Source organism: Arvicanthis niloticus, chromosome 10, assembly GCF_011762505.2.
Source record: "Arvicanthis niloticus isolate mArvNil1 chromosome 10, mArvNil1.pat.X, whole genome shotgun sequence".
NCBI classification, from domain to species: Eukaryota; Metazoa; Chordata; class Mammalia; order Rodentia; family Muridae; genus Arvicanthis; species Arvicanthis niloticus.
In genome coordinates this window covers 8,579,663-8,605,914 of record NC_047667.1, presented here as the reverse complement: position 1 = coordinate 8,605,914, position 26,252 = coordinate 8,579,663, and the positions used below count along the sequence as shown (strand labels likewise).

At 50.4% G+C, this 26,252-nt stretch overlaps 1 protein-coding gene across 3 annotated transcripts in view; it reads left to right on the top strand.

Moving 5' to 3' along the window:
• The window catches only part of Gli2 (GLI family zinc finger 2), a 224,076-nt gene extending 204,532 nt beyond the window's left edge, over positions 1–19,544 (top strand). For all 3 annotated transcript variants that reach the window (XM_076941028.1, XM_076941029.1, XM_034513602.2), the window contains 7 exons: positions 957–1,079; positions 5,732–5,866; positions 8,234–8,383; positions 9,837–10,001; positions 12,023–12,304; positions 14,144–14,480; positions 15,594–19,544. In XM_076941028.1, coding sequence (XP_076797143.1) covers positions 957–1,079; positions 5,732–5,866; positions 8,234–8,383; positions 9,837–10,001; positions 12,023–12,304; positions 14,144–14,480; positions 15,594–17,974 — 3,573 coding nt within the window. In that variant the 3' untranslated portion in view covers positions 17,975–19,544. The remainder of the gene's footprint in view (positions 1–956; positions 1,080–5,731; positions 5,867–8,233; positions 8,384–9,836; positions 10,002–12,022; positions 12,305–14,143; positions 14,481–15,593) is intronic.
• Positions 19,545–26,252: the final 6,708 nt, after the last annotated feature.

The following is a 26,252-nucleotide window of genomic DNA, read 5'->3' as shown; positions in this document are numbered from 1 at the left end:
GAGCTCTGCACTTTAGCCTGGATGGTTGGTTGCTTTTAGGGCAGAGATCTTGTGGTGGGAAGGGCCTTAAACTGGGCCAGAGCCCTGGCCTGGGCCAATGGTAAGCTTCTAGTCACTCAGTTCTGTCTTCTGTCCAAAAAACAAGAAGGAATGGAGAAACCCTCTAATGCAGGGGTCCTGCATGGAGAGACACTACATACATCATGTGAAACAAGGTGCCTGCGCCTCGCCCACTCCCCACCCCCCACCCCCCACCCCCCATCTTCCACCCCCACCCCTCTCTGCTGGCCCTGGTTGGAGAACCAATCTAACAGACTGGTTTTGATGTTTCAAAATACAGAAGGGAGAAAATGCAAAGGAGATAGATAAGTCAGTGGCTGAAGAGCTTGTTCTGCAAGCATGAGGACCTGAGTTTGATCCCTGGGGTCCATATTCAAAAAGCCAAAACTTGCTGGGCAGTGGGAGCACATGACTTTAATCCCAGCACTCAAAAGGCAGAGGCAGGCCAATTTCTGAGTACAAGACCAGCCTGGTCTACATAGTAAGTTCCCGAGTAGCCAGGAATTCCCTGTCTCAAGAAATAAGGAAGAAGAAAAAAATTCAGGCATGGCGATGCATGCTTGTAATTCTATCTCTAAGGATGTGGAGACAGGTGGATGGATCTCTGAGCTTACAGGCCAGCCAGCTTAACCTAAATGGAAAGTCCCGGGTCCCAGTGAGAGACCCTCAAAAAGACAAGGTGGGTGGTGACTGAGGAACCTCTTATCTCTACATACATGCATTCACATGCACACAAATATACATGTGTACTTCACAGATATGAACATGCATGTCTGTGTTTACACATAGACATAAATGATGGTCTAGGTTGGTAAACTGTAGAGCCACAGCCCATAGAATTTGGGGTCCTCTGCCTTGTGCCCACGTGACAGAGCGTCCTCTGCCGTCTCCCTCAGAACAAGCAGAACAGTGAGTCAGCTGTGAGCAGCACTGTGAACCCCATCACCATTCATAAGCGGAGCAAGGTCAAGACTGAGGCTGAGGGCCTACGACCAGCCTCCCCACTTGGACTGACACAGGTAACCCACTGCCACTGTCCTTGGTCTGGGACCAGGCTTTATATGGATGTATGCATCCATATAAAGGTGGGTGGATGGATGGATGGATGGATGGATGGATGGATGGATGAAAAATGGAATGGGTAAGTGGATTGATGGCTATCTGCAGAACTTAGAAAGTTAGTGTAGCTGGGCTCACAGATGTCCTGTACAGTTCCTCTTGCCTCAGCTCCCAGCATATATATCATTTTATCAAATATAAGTGAATAAATGAATGAATGGATGTTCTACCCTTCCACCTTGCTACATGTACGACTGAATTAATGAATGAATACTAACGTTTTCTTCCCTTCCACTTCCTTCAGACTTCAGTTATCCCACACACTCACAGCCTCAGCCTCGAGTCTGAGCTCTTCACATTCCCTGAGTGGCTCTGGTCCTCAAGTGGCTCCTGGAGCCCATTGCAGACACTTAAATTCCAGCTGCTGGGTCACATCAGTTGGGAGGAAGGATAACTCCTGGTAAGGAGAATAAGGATGAGACAGCTGTGGCCTGGATCCAGCATGAGTGGAGCCCAGCCTCTATGGAGGGCCCCTTGGAAGCCCCACTACTTACTCTGTTCCCTAGGAGGATGCACAGGCTGTTGCTACTCTTGGAGCAGGGGTCTGCCATGTGAAAGGCTTAGCTGCTAGTGACCTTGGCTTTAAGCCTCCGGGCCCTAAGCCCTCACAGTGGCATAGTCTTTATCTGTTAGCCCACAATTCAGTCACTAGGATGCCCACGCCTCCCTCCAGTCCCTGGCTCCCAGCATCTGCTGGCCTATCCTTTATCAAGACTGTAAACCATCAGGCATGCTCTAGGCACTTAATTTTCATGAAATATTGGGTCCTCTTATTGTCAGGCAAACAGAGGGGTTGATGACAAATTCTTCTCCCCCTCACTGACACAGGCACTAGTCTGAACATGATGCATAGTTTCCACGAGGCTGGCCGTCACGGGGAGGGTGTGTGTGCTGAAATCGATGAGGACAGCACACAAACAGGAAGATAAACATGCAGGAAGGTTGAGGACAGGGAGGGGTTCCAGGATGGGTGCTTGTGGAGGCTTACCATCCGTGGGTGGGGCCTTGTTACTGCCCTACACTTGAGGAAAGCCACCCAGAGGCCCTCTTGCCTTGCACCCACAGACCTTAGGGAGGGAGGGAGGGAGGATTTTTGCATGGGGCTGGGAAGATGACTCAGTCAGTAAAGTGCTTGCCACACAAGTGTGAGGACCTGAGTTTGAATCCCTAGCATCCATGTGGAAAGCTGGACACAGTGACGCGTACCTATAATCTCAGTGCTGCGGAGGCAAAGACAGCTGGATCCCTGGGGCTTGCTGGTCAACCAGTCTAACCGCAGCCAGCTCTGGGTTCAGTAAAACCCTGTATCAATAAAATGGAGTAGGCAGTGACTGAGGAATGATAGCTAAGGCTCTCTTTGGGTCTTCAGTTCATGCACGACAGTGTACCTGAACACACACATGTCCACGCACGCACGCACACACACACACACACACACACACACACACACACACAATACTGTTCTTGCCTTGCACCCACAGCACTAAGAAAGTAAAGGAGGGAGGGAGGGAGGGAGGGAGGGAGGGAGGGAGGGAGGGAGGGAGGGAGGGAGGGAGGGAAGAATACTGTTGTGTAAGGCCAGTTTCATGTAAGTGTCTAAGGTATGTCGAGAATATTCTCTCCGTACCCTAGTTCCCTCACTATCACCCCACCCCCACCCTCAGATACGCCCTACTCCCCTTGATGGCTTTGCTACTCTCGAGTCATCTGTACAGATAGGATTCTGTGTACCTATAAAGTCAGGGTCTCACGAGATCCTTTGTGTATGTGTAGCGAAGATTATCCCAGGTCCTGGTTTGGAATGTGGGAGACAGAACGCAGTATTTGTTTTTCTGAGATTGATTACTTTCTTTACTGTGATTAATTTGTTACATTTACCCAACATGACTCTAGATGGAGGGAAACTACAATCAGGAAGACAAGGGTGTCCGCTTTCCCCACGCTTGTTCAGCACAGTGCTTAGAGTTTCAGTGTAGCGTGACTATGGCAGGGGGGATACATGGGGACAAATAGTAAGGAAAGGGGTCGGAACATCCTTATTTGCAGATGACCTGACCCTCTACATGGATGAGACCCTAAAGACTCTACCAGAAAACTCTCCACATTGAAAAACACAGCAAAATGGCAGAATGAACACACAGAAATCCGTAGCCTTCTTGCGTACCAGTAACATGCAGAGAAAGAAACCAGGAAAGCAAACTGGGCAGGTAGTATGTCCCTGGGATCCCAGCCCTGGAGGTGGAGGCAGGAGGGCTGGGAATTTAAGGCCAGCCTTGGCAGCATAGTATTTGAAAGGCTGGCACTCTATGAATCCCTCTCTCAGATAAGTGAGGAGCCGGGCACAGGAAGGCAGTCCACTCACCAGCACTGCAGAGGGCCTTTCCACATAGAGTCGGGCTCCATGTCACTCCATGTGTGGTTCACTTGTCTCCCTTTGGTGGAAAAGATAGAGTAGTCATGGTGCTTTTTGCTGAAACCCTCAAATTGCAGACTGGGAAGATTCTTGCCTTGGCCTCAGGGCAGCCCACCGCTGGGCCCGCTGGTCTGCAGTGAGCAGAGCCTGTAGTGTCTGTATAGTAAGGATAATCCCAGATGTTGTTCTGTTACCCTGTGGGTATTAGGAGACCTCCCCCACATTCTCATCTTAGGAGCCGCTGGCTGCTGGATCCCCAGAAGGGAGGTGTTCCGACGGACCTGCTCAGTGCAGCCAGTGAGGCCACTTACGGCAACATAGTTGCAGCATTGTTCTCTGCAAAGCCAGAGCACTTGTTCGGAGGGTTCCTAATAGTGAACACGGTCCTGTTTGGGTTGTAGCAGTATCAGGGAGGGCCTCTGTCTGTGGCCCACCACGGGAAATCCTGCAATTCTGACATGAGCTTGCTGTTCGTAAGTGGCCGTGCCAGTGGACACTCTGGTCCTTAACCTGGAAAGAGCTTGTCCCCGCTAGCCAGCACTGTCCTTGTTTCCCCGAGGTTCTTCCTTGTATCTGTTTTCCTGTTTTGCAGCACGGGGGATTAAACCCGGGGTCTTGTGTGTGTTAGGCAAGTGCTCTTGATTTAAAGCTACAACCCAGAAGGAAAGTCAGGGTGGCACATGCCTTTAATCCCATTACCCCACTTGGGAGACAGAAGCAGAATCTCTGAGTTCAAGGCCAGCCTGGTCTATACAGTGAAGTACATTACAGCCAGGGTCACACAGAGAAACCCTGTCTCAAAAAACGTTTTAAAAAAAAAGTGAACTGTCTTTGTAACTTTGCTTCTGGCCTTGGTTTGGCTCCCAGAATGCCTGGCAGATCTGTTAAACACTGGACTGTCCACAGTAGACTTCATGGAACCACCCTGCACCTTGCCTCCCAGCCCGGAGAACCTGTACCTGGCCCTGGTCTCCATTCTACTGTGACCTGAGGCTTCTTCTTTAAGCTTCATCTTTGAAATAGCGTCATAACACTAATGTGGTTAAAAGAGTGCTCCATTTTCTTGATACCACTGTAATAAGACACTCTGACCAAAAGCATGTTGGAGAGAAAAGAGTCTATTACCTTACACTTCCAGGTTGGATCCATCCCTGAGGGAAGCCAGGGCAGGAACTGGATGCAGAAGTCATGTTCCTTGCTGGTTCATGCTTGGCTAGTTTCCTGTGGAGCGTGATGCCACCCGCAGGTCCTACCTCATCAGTTAACAATCAAGACAGTCCCCCACACAGGCCCACAGACCATTCTGATCTAGGCAGCCCCTCTGTTGGGGTTCCCTTTTCGGGTGATTCCTAGGCTGTATCAGGTTGACAGTTGAAGCAAATCAGAATGGAGGTACAGATCCAGATCTAAGCTACTCCAGACCCCGTATCATCAGTGGAGAGGAGAGTCCACATCTCCCCGAGCTCCAGATTCCCTAGCTGTGATGCAAGAGTGAAGAAGGGCTGAGGCAGGAAAGCGTGCCTGAGTATCTACGTGCTGTGCATTCTCTCTGCAGAGCGCTTGGCAGATGTGGGCTGAGGGCCCATATGCGCCTGAGGAAGAACAAACAGTATGAAAAACAATTATTTAGAAGGAAAAGGACTTGGGAGGTTCTTCTTTGTCCAGGCAGAAACCCCATACACTTAACAATGTTTCCATCTCCAGATTCTCCAGATCTCCAGGGATTGTGGGGCTCACTTCAGATACCCACAGCAGAAACCAAACCACATTCCTTTCTCCCACTTGCAAATGGGGTTCGGGGTGGAGAGCAGGGGGTGGTGGTCAGAATCTTTTCATGATGACCAGAGAGCAGGAAGGGTCCAGGACAGTTGCCTGCAACAAGGGGTTCCCTTAGGCTCAGCTGAGGAAAGGGACGAAGGCTGTTGAGTGTGACTCCACGTGCCTATATTGTATGTGTACACATGTATGCATGCTCTGTGTGTATATGCATGTATGTATGCATGAGTACATATATTGTATGGATGAATGCCTGTGCCAGCCTTGGGCTCTTGGCATGAACCCTTGAGTTTAATCTCACCCTAGCCTCAGGACCAGGTCACCAGTCATGACTCATATAAATGTGGTCTTCCCTTCTCCTAGGAGCAGCTGGCTGATCTCAAGGAGGACCTGGACAGGGACGATTGTAAGCAGGAGGCCGAGGTGGTCATCTACGAGACCAACTGCCACTGGGCAGACTGCACCAAGGAATATGACACACAGGAGCAGCTGGTGCATGTAAGCCTCTCCCCAGCTCCCACCTCAGGATGCAGAGCCCCAACCACAATGGACCTAGAGCCTTCCAAGGCCTGTGCCTCAAAGGGACTGAAGGGGGAGCCCCACCCCTAGCAAGTGGGCGGTATGATGACGAGGTACCTTGGAGGCCCCTTACCCCACCCCAAACACATATGTAGTAATCAGGAAGGTCCAAGAAAATACAGAAGCCTGAGAATAAGGGGAGGGAGTAATGAAGAACACACGCACGCACGCATGCACGCACGCACGCACGTACGTGCACACACACCCCACAGGAGGTGCACAGCAGAACTGAGTGCTCTGAGCTGCAGTCCACGTGCACATGAAGTTCATCCTAGAACTGGAATCTATATTCTCAACCTCTTTGGAGTAAGCATAGGCAAAGGTAGCAATCAGAACTGTGCGTTGCAGGTTCAAGCACTTAGGTTGGAGAAGAGGGGACAGTGCTTGGGCTGGGACCCGGCTCAAGCAGAAGTACAGAGGTGACAGCGTAAAAAGGCGTGCTCCATGGTTGGGGAGACTGCTCAGTCCACAAAGTGCTTGGAAGGTCTGGCTTCTGTTCCTAAGAGCCCTTTACAAAGGGGCTGGGCGTGGTGTCAGATGCCAGCACCGATGAGGCCAAGAGATGCCTCGCCTGCCTGAGGAGTTCCAGGCCAAGGAGGGTCTCTGCCTCAATTCCGAGTGGACAGAATCCTCGTTAGATTCCTGCCTTGACCTGAGAAGGACTGCTTTAGGGATATCTCTGTGGCCCTAGGGGATCACGCCTACCTGGCCCTGGAAGATCAGGCTGCTTTACAAAGGAGACCTGCCTTTGCCTAGCACTGCCTCTGCTCTCTGGGAAGATGGATGGCAAGCCAGACCCTCGTCCATTATTAACAATTTGTCGCTAAGTAAACCAATAAGAAAAAAATGAAAGGCGTAGTCAGGAAGCATTTTTCTCATTTGAAAGGCTTTATGAATGGATAGGGAGGCTGATGGGAGAAGATTTTTCTGGAAGTTCAAAGGGCTGCTGTCTTACAGGCTCCCAAGGTGGTGTTATCTGTGCTTGACAGCTGGGATGCTGCACAGGGCATCGGGCCAGTGGCCTTTCATCTTCCAGGACAAGGTGCTGCCAGAGCTTGCCACTCAACTCCTGGACAGCAGTGTAGATTGCAGATGTATTTGTCCGGGAGAGACTACCGCACATGAGTTCAGGGTTTTTTCCAGAAGTACCTTGTAAAAATAGGAAGAGGCAGAAGTCAGGCAGTGACATTGCTGTGACCTTGGCTGACCCACCTCATGTAGGCTGTTAGCCCCAGGGTCAGCCTGGCACTGTGCCTAGAGCTGGAAGCTGAGAGTCAGGATCTAGCTGTACCCTCCCTCAAAATCAGAGCTGAGGAAGCCCTATCTTCCACTGATAGGATACCTCCTTTATACATATCAGAAGCCACAGGGTCAGTATGTCTGCTTCACTGCACACTTAGCCAGCATGTGGTGCTTGTACCTCAGGAACACCGCCATAATCACCATGTCCCCAAAGATCAGGCCCTGAGCCTCAACTGGGGTGTGTGGGCTGCCTTTGATCATCAGTAAACTTAGAGGAGGAGCCAGAGAGATGGCTCAGTGAGACAAGCACTTGTCATACAAGCCTAAAGACCCTGATCCCCGACAGCCACATAAACAACCAAGTGCAGTGGTGTATTGTCTCTAATCCCAACACTAGAGAGATGGAGACAAAGGCTCCCTGACTCTCACTGGCCAGCTGATCTTGCTGCATTAGTAAGCCCAGGTTCACTGAGAGACTCTGTCTCCAAAAATCCAGGTGGAGAATGATAGGAAGACACCCTGTGTTGACCTCTGGCCTCTGTGCATACCTGTACCCACAAGCACATACACATAGAAACATATACACATTCATATATCACACAGAAGTATTTGGAAGGGGTTGGATCCGGGGTCTCAGGCGTGATACACAGGCATTCTACCATTGAGCTATACCCCCATGCCCTGTTGGCTCTGTCCCAGGGGAGGAGCCATGTCATTCCACCCTCACCAAGGCCATGTGGGACTCAGCAGTTGTCCTGGGGTCCTCCATCCACGTATGTGCTGTGTACACACACTCAAGCGCATGTATGCACACACAACCCCATCCCACACACACAGATACACAGCTACTTGCAGTGCTCCTCACCAAGGTGGGTGCTACGTATGTCCCAGGGTAGAGAGGTGTTGGGATGGTCTCCTGAGGGCAGGAGGTGGTGTGTGTGAGGAGGGACTCTGCACAAGGGAAGACCCAGCTGAATAGAGAGTGAGCGCCAGGGAAGAGGCACTTCCTCACCTCCCCACCCTGCCTTGTCTTCCGGCCCCCAGCACATCAACAATGAGCACATCCACGGGGAGAAGAAGGAGTTCGTGTGCCGCTGGCAGGCCTGCACCAGAGAGCAGAAGCCCTTCAAGGCCCAGTACATGCTGGTCGTCCACATGCGCAGGCACACCGGTGAGAAGCCGCACAAGTGCACGGTGAGCCTCCTGCCCTTGCAGAGACACTTGGATACGGCTGGGCCCTGTGTTCCTTGACCCCTTATTCTTCCTTATGGTCTCAGTGCTTTCTAATGACAAATGATATCGAACTGGCTATTTGTACACTTGAAAGCATCTTAATTACATTTGTTTATGAGGCAGAGGAGGGGGAAGGTGTGAGACATGCATAGAAGTCAACAGCTTGTCAGTCTTTTCTCCTCCATCATGTGAGTCCCAGAGACACGTCCAGGCATCTGGATTGGCAGCAAGCCCTTTTATCCACAGAGCTATTTCCCCAGCCCCTGTTTGTACATCTTCTTTGGGAATCAGTACTCGTCGTTTGGTTACTTGGTTATAAGAATTCTTTCTGTAACTAGATCATTATCAATCATACGGTGTTTGCAAATATTTTTCCAGTTCTGTGTGTTGTCTTCATTTTCTTGATAATTCCCTTTGAAACACAAAAGCTTAATTTAGTGAAATCCAATTTTTAGCTGTCATATATAAGAAATGATTACCTAACCCATGGTCACAGGGTCATTACTTAGCTGGCCCTCCTACTTTGTTTCTTATAAAGGATTGGCAGGAGTAGGGACAAGCATAGCTCAGCTGGTAAGAGTTCTTGCCCATCATGTGTGAGCCCTGACTTCCATCCCCAGGCAACACACTGAGTGTGGTGGTGCATGCTTATAACCCCAGCACTTAGGACATGGAGGCAGGAGGGTCAGAAGTTCAAGGCCATCCTTAGCTACACAGTGAGTTTGAGGCCAGCCTGGGCTCTATGAGATCCTGTCTCAAAAACAAAACAAAACAGGAACTGGAGGAATGACTCAGCATTTTAGAGTGCTCACTGTTCTTCCCAAGGACCCAGGTTCAATTCCTGCCATCAACCAGCTGTAACTCCAGGACCAGAGGATTCATCACCCTGTTTTTGCTCTTTGGTCAGCAGGCATACATGTACTGTACAGACATACGGACAAACTAAGCACCAGTACACATAAAATTTTTTTAAAAATATCTTTCAAAACAAAAGCCAGCTAATAATAAGAGCTAGACTGTGGAGAAATCCAGATGTTCATATGCTTCAGCCTGGCATATAAAATAGTGAAGAAAAATGGTGAAGAATTGAACAGCTTATAAATGTGTGCTTTTGTTCATGTAAATGTCACACATACATACATACATACATACATACATACATGCTCCTGTATTTCACAGAAAAGCTCTCCCACCAAGGTCTTTGATACGTCTGAGCTATAGTTTTATACTGTAGCCCTTGCAGTATTTTTCTAGAATAGAGAGTAACTGTCGTTAATAAAACACATGCTTTGGGGTGCACGAGTGGGAATGTGTGCCATAGGAGGGGAGAGGGAAAGAGGTCAGGCGAGCCCCTGCATCTAGCTGCCTGACGTGCATCTGGAGTGTGTTCTCTGACCAGTCCACCTCTTTCCAGTTTGAAGGCTGCTCAAAGGCCTACTCTCGCCTGGAGAACCTGAAGACACACCTGCGGTCCCACACAGGGGAGAAGCCATATGTGTGTGAACATGAAGGCTGCAACAAGGCCTTCTCCAATGCCTCGGACCGTGCCAAGCACCAAAACCGCACCCACTCCAATGAGGTACGCATGGCTGGGCTCAGAAATGCATTCTGAGGCCCTGCCGCGGGTAAATGCATTGCCCTTGACTAGTGGAAACTGTGTTCTATTGCTGGGGTAAAATACCCTGACAAAAAGCAACGTGGAGAGAAAGGGACTCAAATCAACTTAAAATTCCAGGATATGGTCTGTTGTGGGGAAGTCAGGTGATATTCATAACCATATTCATCAAGAGCAAAATGAATGCATGCATGCTTACTTACTTGATTGCTTGTTCTCAGTTCCGTCCCTCCTTTCTTACAGTTCACAGCCTCCTGCCTAGGGAACAGTCTGCCCACAGTGGGCTGTGTCTTCCGATATCAATCAGCTTAATTGAGACAATACAATAAAGATAACCAGCACAAGCCACATGCCAGGTGCCCCTTCCCCACCTGCTTCTCTGGCCACTGAATGGATTCTACTGCAGATAAGGAAACTGACACTCAGAGGTGACAATCTCTTAGGTGGTGTCACAGACCTAGAGGCAGACCTTCTGGCCACCCTGAAGCTGTGAAACAGCCTAGGCCATTGTTTTACCCACAAGTCAGTGTGCTCCTACAGAATAGCTACCCTAGTGTTATCAGGACTTGGCATATGCAGCAGGCGGCTCCTGCTGCAGAGGCTAGTGCTCCCTGGGCTCCTCTAGGCCATCAACTGTCTGTCCAGAGCAAGTGGGACCCCTAGACAGGCCCAAGAGAGAGGAAACTCAACATGACTCCCCAGTCCATGCTCAGCTATACAATTTCTGTGGTTCAGACAGACCAAAGAGAGAACATTTCATATATATATGTAAATTTATGTATTTCTCTCTCTCACGCGCGCACACACACACACACACACACACACACACACATTGCATTACGCATGTGCCCAGCCAGAAGAGGAAGGTCAGATCCCTGGAACTGAAGTTACAGGTGGCTGTGAGCTACCATATAGGTACTTGGGATTGAACCCAGGTCCTCTGTAAGAATAATAAGTGCTCTAAACCACTGATCCATATCTGCAGCAGCCCTGGGAGAAAGAATGTTTCTAATAGCTTAGATGCACTGTGGGTCCAAAAGTGACCTCACCTCAGTGCATGTTAGAAGTGAGAGGCAGTCCCAAAGGCCTCTGGTCACCTTGCGGTCTTGGTCTCTCCAGACTGAAGCCATCCTTGGGGAGGAGTATCAATATGTATGTATGTATGTATGTATGTATGTATGTATGTATGTACTTATGGAGATAGGTGATGTGGAGACTTGTGTATCTGTATGCACATGTATAGATGTGGGAGTAAGGTATGTTACATATTTATATATGCATGGATTAGAAGATTGGGGTGTGTGTGTGTGTTGCATATGTCTGCAGATGAAAGGTGTTCATATGTGTAAGTACTTTATGCTCATGTAAATATAGAACCATGTATACATGTATGAAGGTATTTACATGTAGTACATTTGTATGTGTGTGGTGGGGCGCATATATGGAGTGTATGTGGGGCCAAGTGTGTGTTTGTAGGTATATGCATGTGTGTATGTATGTTATATGTATGGGAAGATATGTGCAGGGTTAGGTACATTAAGGTGGTGGTTTGTGTCTGTAGATTTGAGTGTGTACAAGCCTAGGACAAGATGTTCAGATACTCAGGTGTGCCCTCAGTGGCCAGGTAACTAAAAGTTTCTTTAGTCCTATCTGCTAGAGACTAATGGATTGCCAAGGACTGTCTACAAAAGTCTAATGAGGCTGACATCCCTGTCTTGGTTTCTGGGGGAGCATGTGGGTCCTCTTTCTGATCCGTGTCACCAGCTTCTTTTGACAGCAGTTCTTTTTGACACCGTACCCCTCTGCATGCAAGGGTAGTATACAAGGCAGATAGATGGAAAGCCCAGGCTCCTACGGACTTGACCTGGTGCACTCACTTCATGGCTGGGCAGGGAACATGGAATAGCTTCAGAACAGCTATAAGCACCCATTCAGAGTTTGTCCTTGGGTCCCCGTTCATAACCCAGGCCTGGTTTTCTTCCTAGAAACCCTACATCTGCAAGATCCCGGGCTGCACCAAGAGGTACACAGACCCCAGCTCACTCCGCAAGCATGTGAAGACAGTCCATGGGCCAGATGCCCATGTCACCAAGAAACAGCGTAATGATGTACACGTCCGTGCTCCACTGCTCAAGGAGAATGGGGACAATGAGGCCAGCGCCGAGCCAGGTGGCCGGGGACCTGAGGAGAGTGTGGAGGCCAGTAGCACCAGCCACACTGTGGAGGACTGTCTACATACTAAAGCCATCAAGAGAGAGAGCTCCGGGGTAAGACAGAGCTGGGTGCCCAGCTGGCAGGGCTCAGTTGCTGCACGAGGCCCAGAAGCCCAGCCTCCTCTTGAGGGTCCTGCTAGAGCACCCCCTTCTCAGGACGAAGCGATGCCCATCTCGCTACAGCTGAGCTCTCCTCGTTTATCACCTTGTATACACTCATGAATCCTGTGTCGTTTCCTTCGCCTTCTCTGACCCAGCTTCTGCTGGGCAACTGAGGCCGGGGCTGGGAGACGCCCTTCCTCCATGCCAATCTGCACAGGACACATTTGCCTCTCCTCCAGTACCCAGGGGCCACCGTGGGTCCCCAGCCCTCTGTCCCTGTCTGTGTCCTCCCTGCTCTAGCCTGTGCTCCTTCTGTTCTAACCACCTGTTCTTTGTCTCCACCTCTTTTTCCCAACTGTACCTCCCCTAAGGATAGACGCTACTGAGGTGAGCAGAGGAATGGGGTCGGGTTGGGACACTCAGGGAGCGAGGGTGGGCTGGGTGCTGTTCCACTGCTCCTGGATGAACAGAGGTTGAGCTGGCTTTTGGAGAGACTGATATTGGGTGGCACCGTGGGAATACGTAGAGGTAGGCAGCCAGACTGAGGCTGGCGGGTATGGGGAGCAACGGAGGGTAGGGGTGAGGTGTGGAGATCAAGGGACAGCAGGGGTGAGTCTAGACTAGACGGAGCAAAGAATTGGGAAGGGCACCATGGTGAGGACTGGAGTTTCCTGCTTGTGGGGACCATGTCCGCTAAGCTCAGCGTGTAGGACTATTGCCGTCTTCCCAAGGAAGAGGCAGAGACAGGGAGGGAGTTCATCTGACTCAAAGATGAGCCTCGAACTACTGCATCCAGAGTTTGCTTCCCAGCCCAGCCTCAGGCAGCACTGGATGTTGTAGAGTTCTGTGGTGTGTCCTTGTTTATCTGCCTGCCCCAGCCCAGCCCAGAGGGAGAGGGAAAGCCAAGTATTCTAGTTTCACTTCCACTGCCGTGACAAAAACCCTGAGAAAAAGCACAGCTGGGCAAATGTGAGGTGAGGATTCGAGTTACAGTTCCACATTCCCACCCACCATTTTTGAGGGCATCAAGGCAGGCACTGTGGCTGCTAGGCACGTCACACCCGCAGTCCACAGCAAAGAGAGTGTACGTGTCGTTGCCTGCTGTGTCACTCAGTGTCACTTTTAGACAGTCCAGGACACACAGCCCGCAGCCACCTACACTCAGCATAGGTCTTCCCACATTCAGTTAATAATTAAGACAACCCACACACACACACACACCCACACACACACACAGATTCCTTATTAAGAATCTCCTCCCAGGCAATTCTAGCTTGTATCAAGTTGATATGTAAAGCTAAGTTTGGAATGGCCATGCAAGCAATAGCCACACCCCAGAACTCCCTGCTCCCACCACTTTTCCCTCCCTGAGCACCTGCCCCTGGCCTGTCAGGAGCACCCTGTGCAGTAGAAGGCAGCTGTCCAACAAGTCACCAGACTTCTGTTATCCTTCAGTCCACTGGGCACGCCAGCAGTGCCGCGTTGAATGCCTTCTTCCTGGATGAGCTTAGTCACCCTCTGCCTACAAGACGACAGGTTCTGCCACATGCTGCTACATGGAAGGCAGTCTGGGTCAGGCTCACAGTTGGGGAAAAGGGCCACAGTTAGACTTAATCATCTTATGCAGGCACACAAAGGATGGGTTGCAAGTGCCTCTTTAAAGTAGTTTCCTGCTTCCTCATGTCCCTGCCCAAGCATGTAGAGCATGCTGTGAATGAGGGATGGTTCACAGGACCAGGTGACTTCTCACGCCCTCTGAGCCTGTCTGTGTCTTCTACCTTGTCCCTACAGCTGTGTCAGTCCAGCCCCGGGGCCCAGTCATCCTGCAGCAGCGAGCCCTCACCCCTGGGCAGTGCCCCCAACAATGACAGTGGCGTGGAGATGCCGGGGACAGGGCCCGGGAGTCTGGGAGACCTGACAGCACTGGATGACCCATCTCCAGGAGCTGACACCTCAGCCCTGGCTGCACCCTCCACTGGTGGCCTGCAGCTGCGCAAACACTTGACCACCATGCATCGCTTTGAGCAGCTGAAGAGAGAGAAGCTCAAGTCTCTAAAGGATTCCTGCTCGTGGGCCGGCCCAGCTCCACACACCCGCAACACCAAGCTGCCTCCCCTTCCAGCAAATGGTGAGTGAGGCATAACAGGCTGGGTGAGAGAGAGCCTGGGGCTAGTTCCTCCAGGCACTATGCCGTCTGACTGGCTGCCCACAGTAGGGCAGATCAGATGGTTCCAGGTTCTTGGTGTCTTCTTCAATCAAAGAACTGAAGATACCCACAGAAATAGCAAAACAAAACAGAAAAGTTTTATTCAGAATCAAACGAAGCATGAGTATATGCCAGTTTACAAGTTCAAGAGTTCCTGGGCATTGCCCTGGGCTTCCTCTAGGAAGAAGAGTAGCAGGTTGGTAGGGGCAGGTGTGGATAGTCTTTTGTGTTTGACTGACAGGCTTAGGTTACCTAAGCTTGCCCTCACTTAAACCATATGCATACCCAATACCATATACCCATGTATATATCGTATACAAGTATAATGATAAATGGGGGAGTCCCCCTAAAAGTATAAAGGATATAGTTTACCTTACTGAAATGCACCGCAAACAAGTTGAAGCTGGATAAAGCTAGTTCCTTGGTTGTAGGTTGTATGCCTGGCCTCTAACGGTTCCTAAGGGTTGGTATGGAACTAGAGGTCAAAGTGACCAGGTTCTTTTGTTTGGAGAGGGTGAAGCTCAGTGCAGGGGCAAGCTGCCAATGTGGAGGCGCTCTGCTGGCCCTACCTTGTGCTGCATGGAAAGGAAACAGGCTCAGAGAGGTGAAGGTACCCACCCAAACCCCAGCAGTAAGTCAGACTTAGCTCAGGTCTGTGCAACTCCAACATGCATGCTGTTCTTCATGAAGCGTGGTACTGTCAACCTCTAAACAAAGGATGCGGCTCCTTCCGTACCTAGCAACTCAGCCTTTAGGCATCAAGGCAAAGGCTCAAGGAAAGGGAGGCAGTATACCTGCCATCCCAAAGGACCCAGGCTCAAATTCACATGCAGAGCAAGCCCCAGAGCACCAAGCACCACAGAGCTGGGTTACTGATGTACTGAACGACAGGGTGGGTAGAGGAACTGGTTACTAGTTCTACTACCTCTACTAGACAAAGTGTAGGTGATCTTTTAGTTTTGGGAAACAGCCGAGGGAGTCTGTGCCCTGCGGAGCACAGCCCTTGGCCTCATGTGACCCCTCGTTTTTCCTTAGGTTCTGTCCTGGAAAACTTCAACAATACTGGGAGCGGTGGACCAGCGGGACTGCTGCCCAGCCAGCGGCTTCCAGAGCTGACCGAAGTGACGATGCTGAGCCAGCTGCAGGAACGAAGAGACAGCTCCACCAGCACCATGAGCTCGGCCTACACCGTGAGCCGCCGCTCCTCTGGCATCTCCCCATACTTCTCCAGCCGTCGCTCCAGCGAGGCTTCGCCTCTTGGTGGTGTACGCCAGCACAATGCCAGCTCAGCGGACTCCTATGACCCCATCTCCACAGATGCCTCCCGGCGCTCCAGTGAGGCCAGCCAGTGCAGTGGCCCAGGGCTGCTCAACCTCACGCCTGCGCAGCAGTACAGCCTGCGTGCCAAGTACGCGGCGGCCACAGGTGGACCGCCACCCACACCACTGCCGGGCCTCGATCGTGTAAGCCTTCGTACCCGCCTGGCATTACTGGATGCTCCTGAGCGTGCACTGCCCGGCACCTGCCCACATCCTCTGGGGCCACGGCGTGGCAGCGATGGGCCTACCTACAGCCATGGTCACGGCCATGGCTATGTAGGTGCGGCTCCTGCCTTCCCCCACGAGGGGCCGAACAGCAGCACGCGGCGGGCCAGCGACCCTGTGCGGCGCCCAGACCCCCTTATTCTGCCCCGAGTACAACGTTTCCACAGTACCCACAACATGAATCCAGGTTCACTGCCATCCTGCACTGATCGGCGTGGCCTGCATGTACAGAGCCATCCCGGCGTAGATGGCAACCTGACCCGCGGCGCCTACTCTCCCAGACCCCCCAGCATCAATGAGAACGTGGTGATGGAGGCCATGGCTGCCGGGGTAGATGGTACAGGGCTGGAGTCCGACCTGGGGCTGGTGGAGGATGAGCTGGTGCTGCCTGATGATGTGGTACAGTACATCAAGGCTCACACCGGTGGTACCTTGGATAACAGCACGAGGCACGTGTATCCCACAGAAGGTACCGGCTTCCCTGAGAACTGTAAACTGCCCAGTCCTGGGCTTCAAGGCCACCGTAGGGTAGCAGCTGCCGACTCCAACGTGGGCCCTTCTGGACTAGGGGGCTGCCAGCTGAGCTACAGCCCCTCCTCCACCCTCAACAAGAGCAACATGCCTGTGCAGTGGAACGAGGTGAGTTCTGGCACTGTGGATGCCTTGCCCACCCAGGTGAAGCCACCTCCTTTTCCTCAGAGCAACCTGGCTGTGGTTCAGCAGAAGCCAGCCTTTGGCCAGTACCCAGGATATAGTCCACAATCCCTGCAGAGCAGCTCCGGAGGTCTCGACAGCACCCAGCCACACCTACAGCTTCGAGGAGCCCCCTCCACATCAAGAGGGAACTACACACAACAGCCTCAACAGCCAACTGCAAGTGGTCAGTGCCTGGGTGTGGCTGCAGCCATCAGCCCTCAGGCCAGCTACAGCCAAGCCCACCCCCAGCTGAGCCCAAACATTGTCAATGGGTCTCTGAACCAGTTTTCCCCCTCCTGCAGCAATATGGCAGCCAAGCCCAGCCACCTGGGACTCTCTCCGCAAATGGAAGTTGTCCCCAATGCCACCATCATGAGTGGCCATCAACGAGAGCTTGGGATTCCCAATTCATCCCTGGCTGCGGTATCCCAACCTCACCCAGTCCTTAGCTATCCCCAGCAGGACAGCTACCAACAGGGCTCCAACCTTCTGTCATCCCATCAGCCTAGCTTCATGGAGTCCCAGCAGAACACGGGCTTTGGTCTCATGCAGCCTCGTCCACCCCTCGAACCCAACACGGCTAGCCGTCACCGTGGAGCACGTTCTGGGCAGCAGCAGTTGTATGCCAGGACCGTTGGCCAAACCATGGTCACATCAGCCAACCAAGAGACAGCAGAAGCTATGCCCAAGGGAACAGCGGGGCCCATGGTGTCCCTAGCTCCTCAGCCATCTCAGGACACAGGGCGGTCACAGGACCAGAACACGCTATACTACTATGGCCAGATCCACATGTATGAACAGAACGGAGGCTGCCCAGCCATGCAGCCCCAGCCGCCACAACCACGAGCTTGCTCAGACAATATCCAGCCTGAGCCTCTGCCTTCACCAGGAGTCAACCAGGTGTCCAGTACCGTGGACTCCCAGCTCCTGGAGCCCCCCCAGATTGACTTTGACGCCATCATGGACGATGGTGATCACTCGAGTTTGTTCTCTGGTGCACTGAGCCCAACCCTTCTCCACAATCTCTCCCAGAATTCCTCACGCCTCACCACACCCCGGAATTCCTTGACACTGCCCTCCATCCCCTCGGGCATCAGCAACATGGCTGTGGGGGACATGAGCTCCATGCTCACCAGCCTGGCTGAGGAGAACAAGTTTTTAAATATGATGACCTAGAGACCCCGGCCCCTGGCACAGTAGACCTGAGCAACATTACCTTCTTGGAATATAAGGGTCTAATCTGTTTTTTTCCAAAGGTGTTCATTAGGCCTGAGGGGTTGGGCAATGGCTAGCTCAGACTTGCAAGTATTTTTAAGAAAAGATTTAGGGGCATCCTCTCTGCCGTTTGGCCTATTTTTGGGGACACTCAAAGTCTTATTCAGAAAGAAACTCGTTTACACAATGCTTGCCAGCCTTTGGTGTTTATGAGATTACTAGATTCTGGCTTCTTTGCCTCTGTCATTCAGCTAATGAGAGAGTACTTTGGCCAAGGGCTTTCTAAGTACATGCCCAGAGAGGGGAGGGGAGCCACTTTGGGTTTGAATCTTAGACCACGCTGGATACTCTCTGCTCTGAGAAGATGAGTTTGCCATTCTACCACCTGCAAGGAAAAGGGATTACTGCTTCTCCTGGATTCTTCCACGAAGCTTGCCAAGGTTGCTCGACACAGAGGAGAAAGTTGCATCCCTTGGGATACTCCTGGGGTAGCATCTCCATTCCCTTAGGCAGAGTGGGACTAGCAAATTTCCTGAGTGGAGAAGAATTAATAAAACATGTATTTTACTATGGAGGGGCTCTCCTGGCCTGTTTACAGTGTTCTGAAGTGTACAGTGAAGCCCCTCCTGGGAAGAAGACTTGTGTCCACACACCTTGGGTTGCTGTGGACTAGGAATGGACAGGGCCTCAGGGCGAAAGAGGCTTTCCCCAGAAAAAGGAAGTCACATGTTTACCCGCTCCTGTTTCTCCAGTGCACTGTCTGACCACTCTCCTGTGGGAGATTCTAGGCCTCCTCCACACCGTGCTGGTGGCCAGCAGTCAACACCGAACCACCCGGAGCAGCCTTTCTGGTCCCCTGACCTCTACCCTCCTCTCCAGGTTATTTGGTGTGGACCTATGATGACATGCGTGGTGTTTGTGGTTGGACGGAAAGGAAGGGATTGATTCTTGGACTTTGAGGAACCATTAACTGAATTTGCTTGTTCAGTATGGCCTGGCCCCAGATAAGAGATGGCACGTGGAAACTGACTCCAAAAAGAATCAGTCCGGAGTGCACTGCAGGGTGAACCCATGCCTCTTCCGACCACACACATGTACACATCCCAAACCTGTCCCTTTGAGTTAATAGAAACTTTGCCAAACCAAACCTCACCACTCAGAGCTTCCTTCTGGTCATGACCTTGGTTGCAGTGAGGAACTTCTTAACAGTATCTAAACCCTCTGTGTCCCAGGGCAGCAAACTTCTCTGTTTACAATCCAGAGACAGGACTAACTCCAAATGCCAGCTCTGGACCATGCCCACAGGTCTCTGGCTCTCGTGGTGTGAGCCCATTGCATGACACAGACCCTGACTTCCCATTGTCCATCTGTATCTATTTTCTGTAGACATTGTCACACCTGAATATACTGTGGGTGAACCGTCCAGCCAAATTTATATTGCCAAACGTTTTTAGCTTTTTCTACATGCTATAAATTGAGATGACATGCTCAACTTGTAAATACGTCTTTTTTTTGTACATTAAAAATAATTTTTTCATAATTTATCTTGTCGGTCTGCTTTTCCCTTGACAGTAGTTAATGAAAATCCAGGCAGTAAATTTGGTGCATTTGAACAAAAATTAGGCTGTATTTTTTTCATAACTGTGTCAAAACTGACTACCCCACCTTAACCCAGACAGACTTAATTCAGAATCATTTGCTGGCTGTTTGCCTTCTGTCACTTTGGGGCGGGGTGCAGACAGCTCTTGACAGTTTGCGAAGACTGGGGTACGAGTGAGCTTAGCCCATCTGAGTCGTGTAGCTGAGGCCCCAGTGTGCCAGACCCAGACACAGCCTGTGGTTTCTGTGGTGATGCCCATTTTGAGTTGGGGGTGTTTTGGTTACTTCTTTACACTGTAATCAAATAGAAGAGTAAATAATTTAAGAGGAGAAGGGTTTACTTTGGGTCAGAATTCAAGGGTACATTCAGTCTGTCCTGGTGGGAAATGCATAGCAGCAGCAGCGTAACGTGGATGGCCACACGGCATCCACAGTCAGGAAGCAGGGGAAGACGATGCTGACAGTCAGCTTTCTGTCTTTGATTCAGTCCAGGATCCCATCTGGTACGATGGCGCTGCCCATGGATGAGGTAGGTCTTCCCAGCTCGGTTTATCCAATCTATATAACCCTTCACTGACAAGCCCACAGGCTTGTTTCCTGAGGATCTTAGAACACAGCAGGCTGACCTTGAGATTAGTCATCTGAGGGAGTGAAGGTGGAAAAGGAGGTAGATGCCCAAAGTTGCCAAAAGAGTGTCAGGCCGGCAAGGGAAGCCCAGGGTGCATAATTACCAGCTTTGGGTGAAGGGCCAGGAGAGATGACGAGAACTCTGAGCCTAGGAAAGCCTTCTGGCAGGTAGACAGGGTGAACCTTGGGTCAGCAAAGTTACAGTCAGCCCCGAGCAATGATTGGGTAACTTTAGCCTCAGAAGGAGAGAATATGGCTTGGTTGGTTCAAATCCCCAAGGCCAGGGTCCACCTGTCTCGTCCTCAACAGTGCTGACATTAGCACAGGCCATTACACCCAGCTTTTTATTTTTATTTATTTTAACTTCTGTTTGGGTTGGTTGGTTGGTTGGCTGGCTGGCTGGCTGGCTAGCTAATTTTGTTTGAAGACAGGGTTTCTCTACGTAGCCTGGTTGTCCTGGAACTCACTCTGTAGACCAGGCTGGCCTGAAGCTCTGTGGTGTGCCTTCTGAGTGCTGGAATTAAAGGCATGTGCCACCATGTCTGCCTCGTTTTTTAATGTGCAATTTTTGGTAGGAACTTGATTCCTAGAATTCACAGGCAAGCATTTCCTGATAACCTTCTTCCCAGTCCTGAGACTAAGGGTCTCCATCTTCGCCGGGCGGTGGTGGCGCACACCTTTAATCCCAGCACTTGGGAGGCAGAGGCAGGCGGATTTTTGAGTTCAAGGCCAGCCTGGTCTACAGAGTGAGCTCCAGAACAGCCAGGGCTACACAGAGAAACCCTGTCTCAAAAAACCAAAAAAAAAAAAGGGTCTTCATCTTCCAATGACCTTGGAGCCTTTCAGGCCACACTGGCAGTCACTGACCATGGCTGTCTCTCAAACATCACTTTGGTTTCCCACACACTGGGTCACCCTATCTCAAAAGCCATACCACATTTCCTTTGGTGGTCTCTCTCTACAGCTCTATTTGCTTGCTGGTGTTCCATATCAGCCTGCTATAGACTATGCTTCGAAGGTCTCTAGGCATCCTTCAGGACATCTTTAACAAAAAACAAAAAGACAAAAAGCAAAAAACAAGCAGACAAAGCAAAAGAAAACAAACAAAAAACACCCAGAGTCTCATGGAGCCCAAGATGGCGTCAAATTTACTAGCTGAGGAGAGTTTTGGATTTCCCATCCTCCTCCCTTCACATCCTGAGGGCTGGGTTTACAGGCAGGTGCCACCAAGCTCAGTTTGTGTGATGCCAGGGATCAAACCCATGGTTTCCTGAATGCTAAGCAAGAAGTCTGCCCAATGCTACATCCTTAGCATGTAGGCAAGTCTTCATCAAGCATCTCTCCACACAGGACACTATTTTTCTTGCTTTTTACAACCATCGGTGGATTTCCATATTTTTCATTTCCAAGTCTAGGTGTCGTTTATGTAAGAATAGCCATCTCTCATTCATTGGGCATTCTAAATATGTGAACCTCAGCCTAGTGAGTGCTGCCAAATAAAAGCAGTGACCAGCAGGAAGCTCTGATGTGGCTCAGAAGTGTCGGGGGGTGGGGGGTAGAATCACCTGGGTGACCGTGGAAGACAGGTCGTCTCCGCTCCTGGACTTCTCTCCTGAGGACATCTAATGGCAAGGACATTATAACAGGACAAGAGAGAACATGAGAGGCCACTTCAGGACTGGACCAGGAACCAGAAGCAAATAATACTGAGCTGAGCTTTCAGAACTGAGCCTGAAAGCAATTGCCTGGGAAACATACCTCCACAGAGAGCAGCCCTGTATCGGAACAACCCACCCCTCCGTGTTCTCCCACCTTTCTCCTGATAAGACCCACAGCATTAGTGACTTTGTTCACTGCAGTGACAATCTACCCAATAAAAGCAGCTCAGGAAAGGAAGGGTTTATTTGGGCTCCTGGCTAGAGGCAGAAGCAGAAGCTGGTACATCACGTCCAGTGTCAGGAAGCCGAGAGAGATGAAGGCTCAATTCTCCTTTTTCTTCAGTGAGGGCTCCAGCCCACTGAGTGATCCTATCCATATTTCTGGTGCATCTTTCCACCTCAATTAACCTAATCTGGACACTCCCAGGCACGCCCAGAGGTGTGTCTTCTAACTGAGTGTGGATTCTGTCAAGTCGACAGTACTAATAACTATCACATTCACTAGCATGAACAGGGTGTGGCAATGCACGCCTGTAATTCCGTCACTCAGGAGGCAGAGGCAGGGCATCAACCATAGTTTCAGGGGTATGTGGCCTGCATAGTGTGTTCCAGGCTAGTCAGGGCTACAAGACTAACTGATGTAGGAACCTTCTTCTAACCTGTGGGTTTATCTCAGTTTATTCTAAGCCTAGAAGGCAGAAATAGCCAAACACACACACACACACACATATACACAAATTCACACACATATACAAACATTTATACCCATATACATAAAAACACATACATATATACATACACAAGTATACATACACATATATACATACATATATAAACACATACATACACAAACACATACATACACATACACACATATACAAACACACATATATACACACATACATACACAAACACAGTTACATACATATGCGAATACACATACAAACTCATACATACATGTACAAACACACCCAGTGCAACTCTGCCCAACCAGGTTCTCAATGCTTATAGATGTCATAAGGCAAAAATCACATAGACAGAGCCAGGTCAGTGACCCATATGAGGTTAGGTGGTCACATTGTCCTTGAAATGGTAAAATACTAATTTTTTTCAGACTGAGAAGCCCAGTAAGGAGATTGTAATGATGCCTTGTACAATTAGGGAGGGCCGTGACTATTCTGAGGATTCCGGGCAAGAACATAATAGGTCGTTGAAATACTTAAAGTCGTCAAATGAAATTGGCATGGTGGCACTCATCCATAACCCCGACACACAGGATGCAGGAGGGTCAAGGTCATCACCGGCTACAGAATGGGTCTGAGACCAGCCAGTCTCCATGAAACCCTAACCTCAAAATAAAAATAAAATCTGCAAATAGCCCGAAGAAGGGAGGAAATGGGGAACAAATAATCCAAAACAGAAAAGAGGAAATAAATTAAGGACAACAGCAGACGGCACTAAACTCGGGCCCATTGATAACTACATAAAACAAAACAGCCTAAAAGCTTCAATTAAGACACGCACAGAGAGCGGGCCAGAGCCTTAAACATGCAGCTTTAAGACTTCCTATAAAGTGGCCATCGTCAAGACAGCAGAATCGGAGATGGTAAATTGCAGATCGGTGACATGGGACAGGGGGCAGCCAGCCGATATCACCAGAGACTGAAATGACTGTTCTGAAAGGCTTGGCCAGCCTGTGATCTGCATGCATTCCGGGATAGCTATGATGCAGCCCAACACACAATCGTAAATTTACTTAAGGCATTAGGAGGTGTGTGTGTGTGTGTGTGTGTGTGTGTGTGTGTGTGTGTGTGTGTGTGTGTTTCTTGAGTGTGAACTTTGTAGATGACAAGATCATGTAGCAATGTCGAAAGTTAGGCATGAGGTCCGGGAGGTAGATCAGTGCCAGGCTGCTTGTACTAATAGCTATCATACGACTTGCCAGGCTAGTGCAAAAAGCTCTGGGTTCATTCCTCAGCTCTATCCACTTACCAGTCATCTGTTTGTTCATCTCTCTGTTTATCCGTACACCCACTCACTATCTACCTCCCTCCGCACTTGTATCCGCCCATCACTCACTTGTCCATTCATCTGTTCACCTCTCTCATATTTAAGCATGTCTTCATCTCTCTGTCTGTCTCATCTTTCCATCCATCTGTTCATCTGTGTCCTATCTCAGTGGGCATCTTTGCCTGGAATGATGTTTGGGGAAAGGAAAGGCCGGCACCTCTATAGCACCATTGCATTTGTGAGGAAGGAACCATCACGAATGCTTCCAGGTCACAGACACTGAACCAAGAATGACACATTACCAAACAGGTCATCTCCTGCCATAGAAAGCTGCTGTCAACCCATCCCAAATTCACAGTGAAAAACAATGGACATCTGTCCTCACCAAACAGCAGAGCCTCCAGGCTGGGCTCAATGGTCCTGTTCTGTGTGTGGTCACCAAGGGGCAACAGGGACCTGGACAAGATTCTTCTTATGGTGATGTCAGAGAACTGAAGACATACAGGGTTGTCAAGATCTTCTAAGGGTCTAACCCCAGGACTTATGTGAGTTGTGTGGTGATGTCCCAAGCAGACTTGACCACATCGGGACTGTGAGAAAGTGGTCTTTAAGGACTCTGTGACTGAGCCTGAAGAATGGGCACACAGAAATGGTGGGGAAGGGCACTCTAGGAAGAGCATGTGTGAAGGTCCTGAGGCAGCAGAGAGGGAGCACAGTAGAAGCGAGTCACTGAAGAAAGCTAGCATGGTCTCAGGGAGACAGGGGAAGGGCTGAGGAGAGAGTCATAGCCCATTAATGTGAGGCTTTAGAGACTAGAGGAAGTTCAGCCTTCCCCACCGTGTCTTCTGACATTAGAAAGGATTTGCAAACAAGGCCCACATACTGGGAAGCTCCAACCAACTTCAGAAAGGAACCAGACATAAAAGGCTGTTCCCAGCCACCCCACAGCCCATCACAGTCCACTTCAGGGCCTCAGAAATGGACAGTGGTGATAGGCTGAAGAGTTTACTCAGGGTGAACCCAGCAGGATGCAGTGATGGCTTCTGTAGTAGAGTCAGGGTGGAGGTGGTCAGGGAGTGTGTTGGTTCCTGTCTCACTGTCCATTAATACGCTGTGACAAATCACCTGACGAGAACCAGCTTAGAGAAAGGTTTGTTTGGCTCTTAGTTTGAGGGTACAGTCCATCACGGCAGGAAATCATGTCACGGGTCACACTGTCCATAGTACCATGTAGAATGCCTGGAACCATGGATGTCACTTGGCTGTGTAGATCCTCAAAGAAAACAGGGCATGCTCCAGAGCCTTGAGGAAACCCAACATCTGATGGTAGAGTCTGAATGTGAGGCCTGAGACAAGAGGAGAGCAGGGACAGATGGCTCAGACTGGAGCCCAAGGTAGGAACTTCCCTGGAAGGGCTAGAGACAATAGCCAGAGAGGCTGATCTTGTGGGACACAAGCCTTCATCTCCTCTTCCCATCCTCTTCCTCCTCTTCCACCACCATCTCATCTTAGCGCCTCCTCCCTTTCTAGCTCCTCTTCTCTGTCTGTGTGTCTCTGCTTCTCTCTGCCTGCCTCTGTCTTTCTCTGTCTGACTCTGTCTCTGTCTCTGTTTCTCTCTCTCCTCTCTCTCTCTCTCTCTCTCTCTCTCTCTCTCTCTCTCTCTCTCTCTCTCACACACACACACACACACACACACACACACACACACACACACACACACAACCTCCTATCCCATTCTGAATCCCAGCCTCAGGAAATCTCCATCCCAACTCCAGAACCCTTTGCATCACCACTCCACCGCCAGCCTCCATTCTGTACTCAGGTCCCTAATATAGATTCACAAGCCCGCATCTCCGTGGTACTGTCACGAACATGGAAATGAAGGTCTTCAATCCAAAGTGATGGGATGGGGCTTCTACACTTACAGGGGGGGAGTTGGTTTCCAGAACTCTATCCCACTTCCTGTCCTTATCTCGACCCACTGTTCCCCTCCCCCACCCTGTCACCATTCTTCCCTGGCAGAGCCTCCCTCAAACACTGTTTCCTGCTTAGTGTTAGTGAACATCCCTCACTGGGATCTTTGACCTTCTCGCCTCTGCTCACCTTATCACTTCATTTCATCTGTAGGCTCTCCTTACTATGCCAAGTAAATGGCCAGCACATGCTGCCCTGGGGCCTTTGCAGGGACATTCCCATTGTCTGGAATGCTTTCCCCTCAGACAGCCAAACTATTCATACCTCTCTTCAGGGCTTTTGCTCTCTCATAACCACCCTGTTTAAAAGGATGGGGGCTATGTGGGAGGATCCGTGGTAGAGCACTTGCCTGGCATATGGAAGGCTCTGGG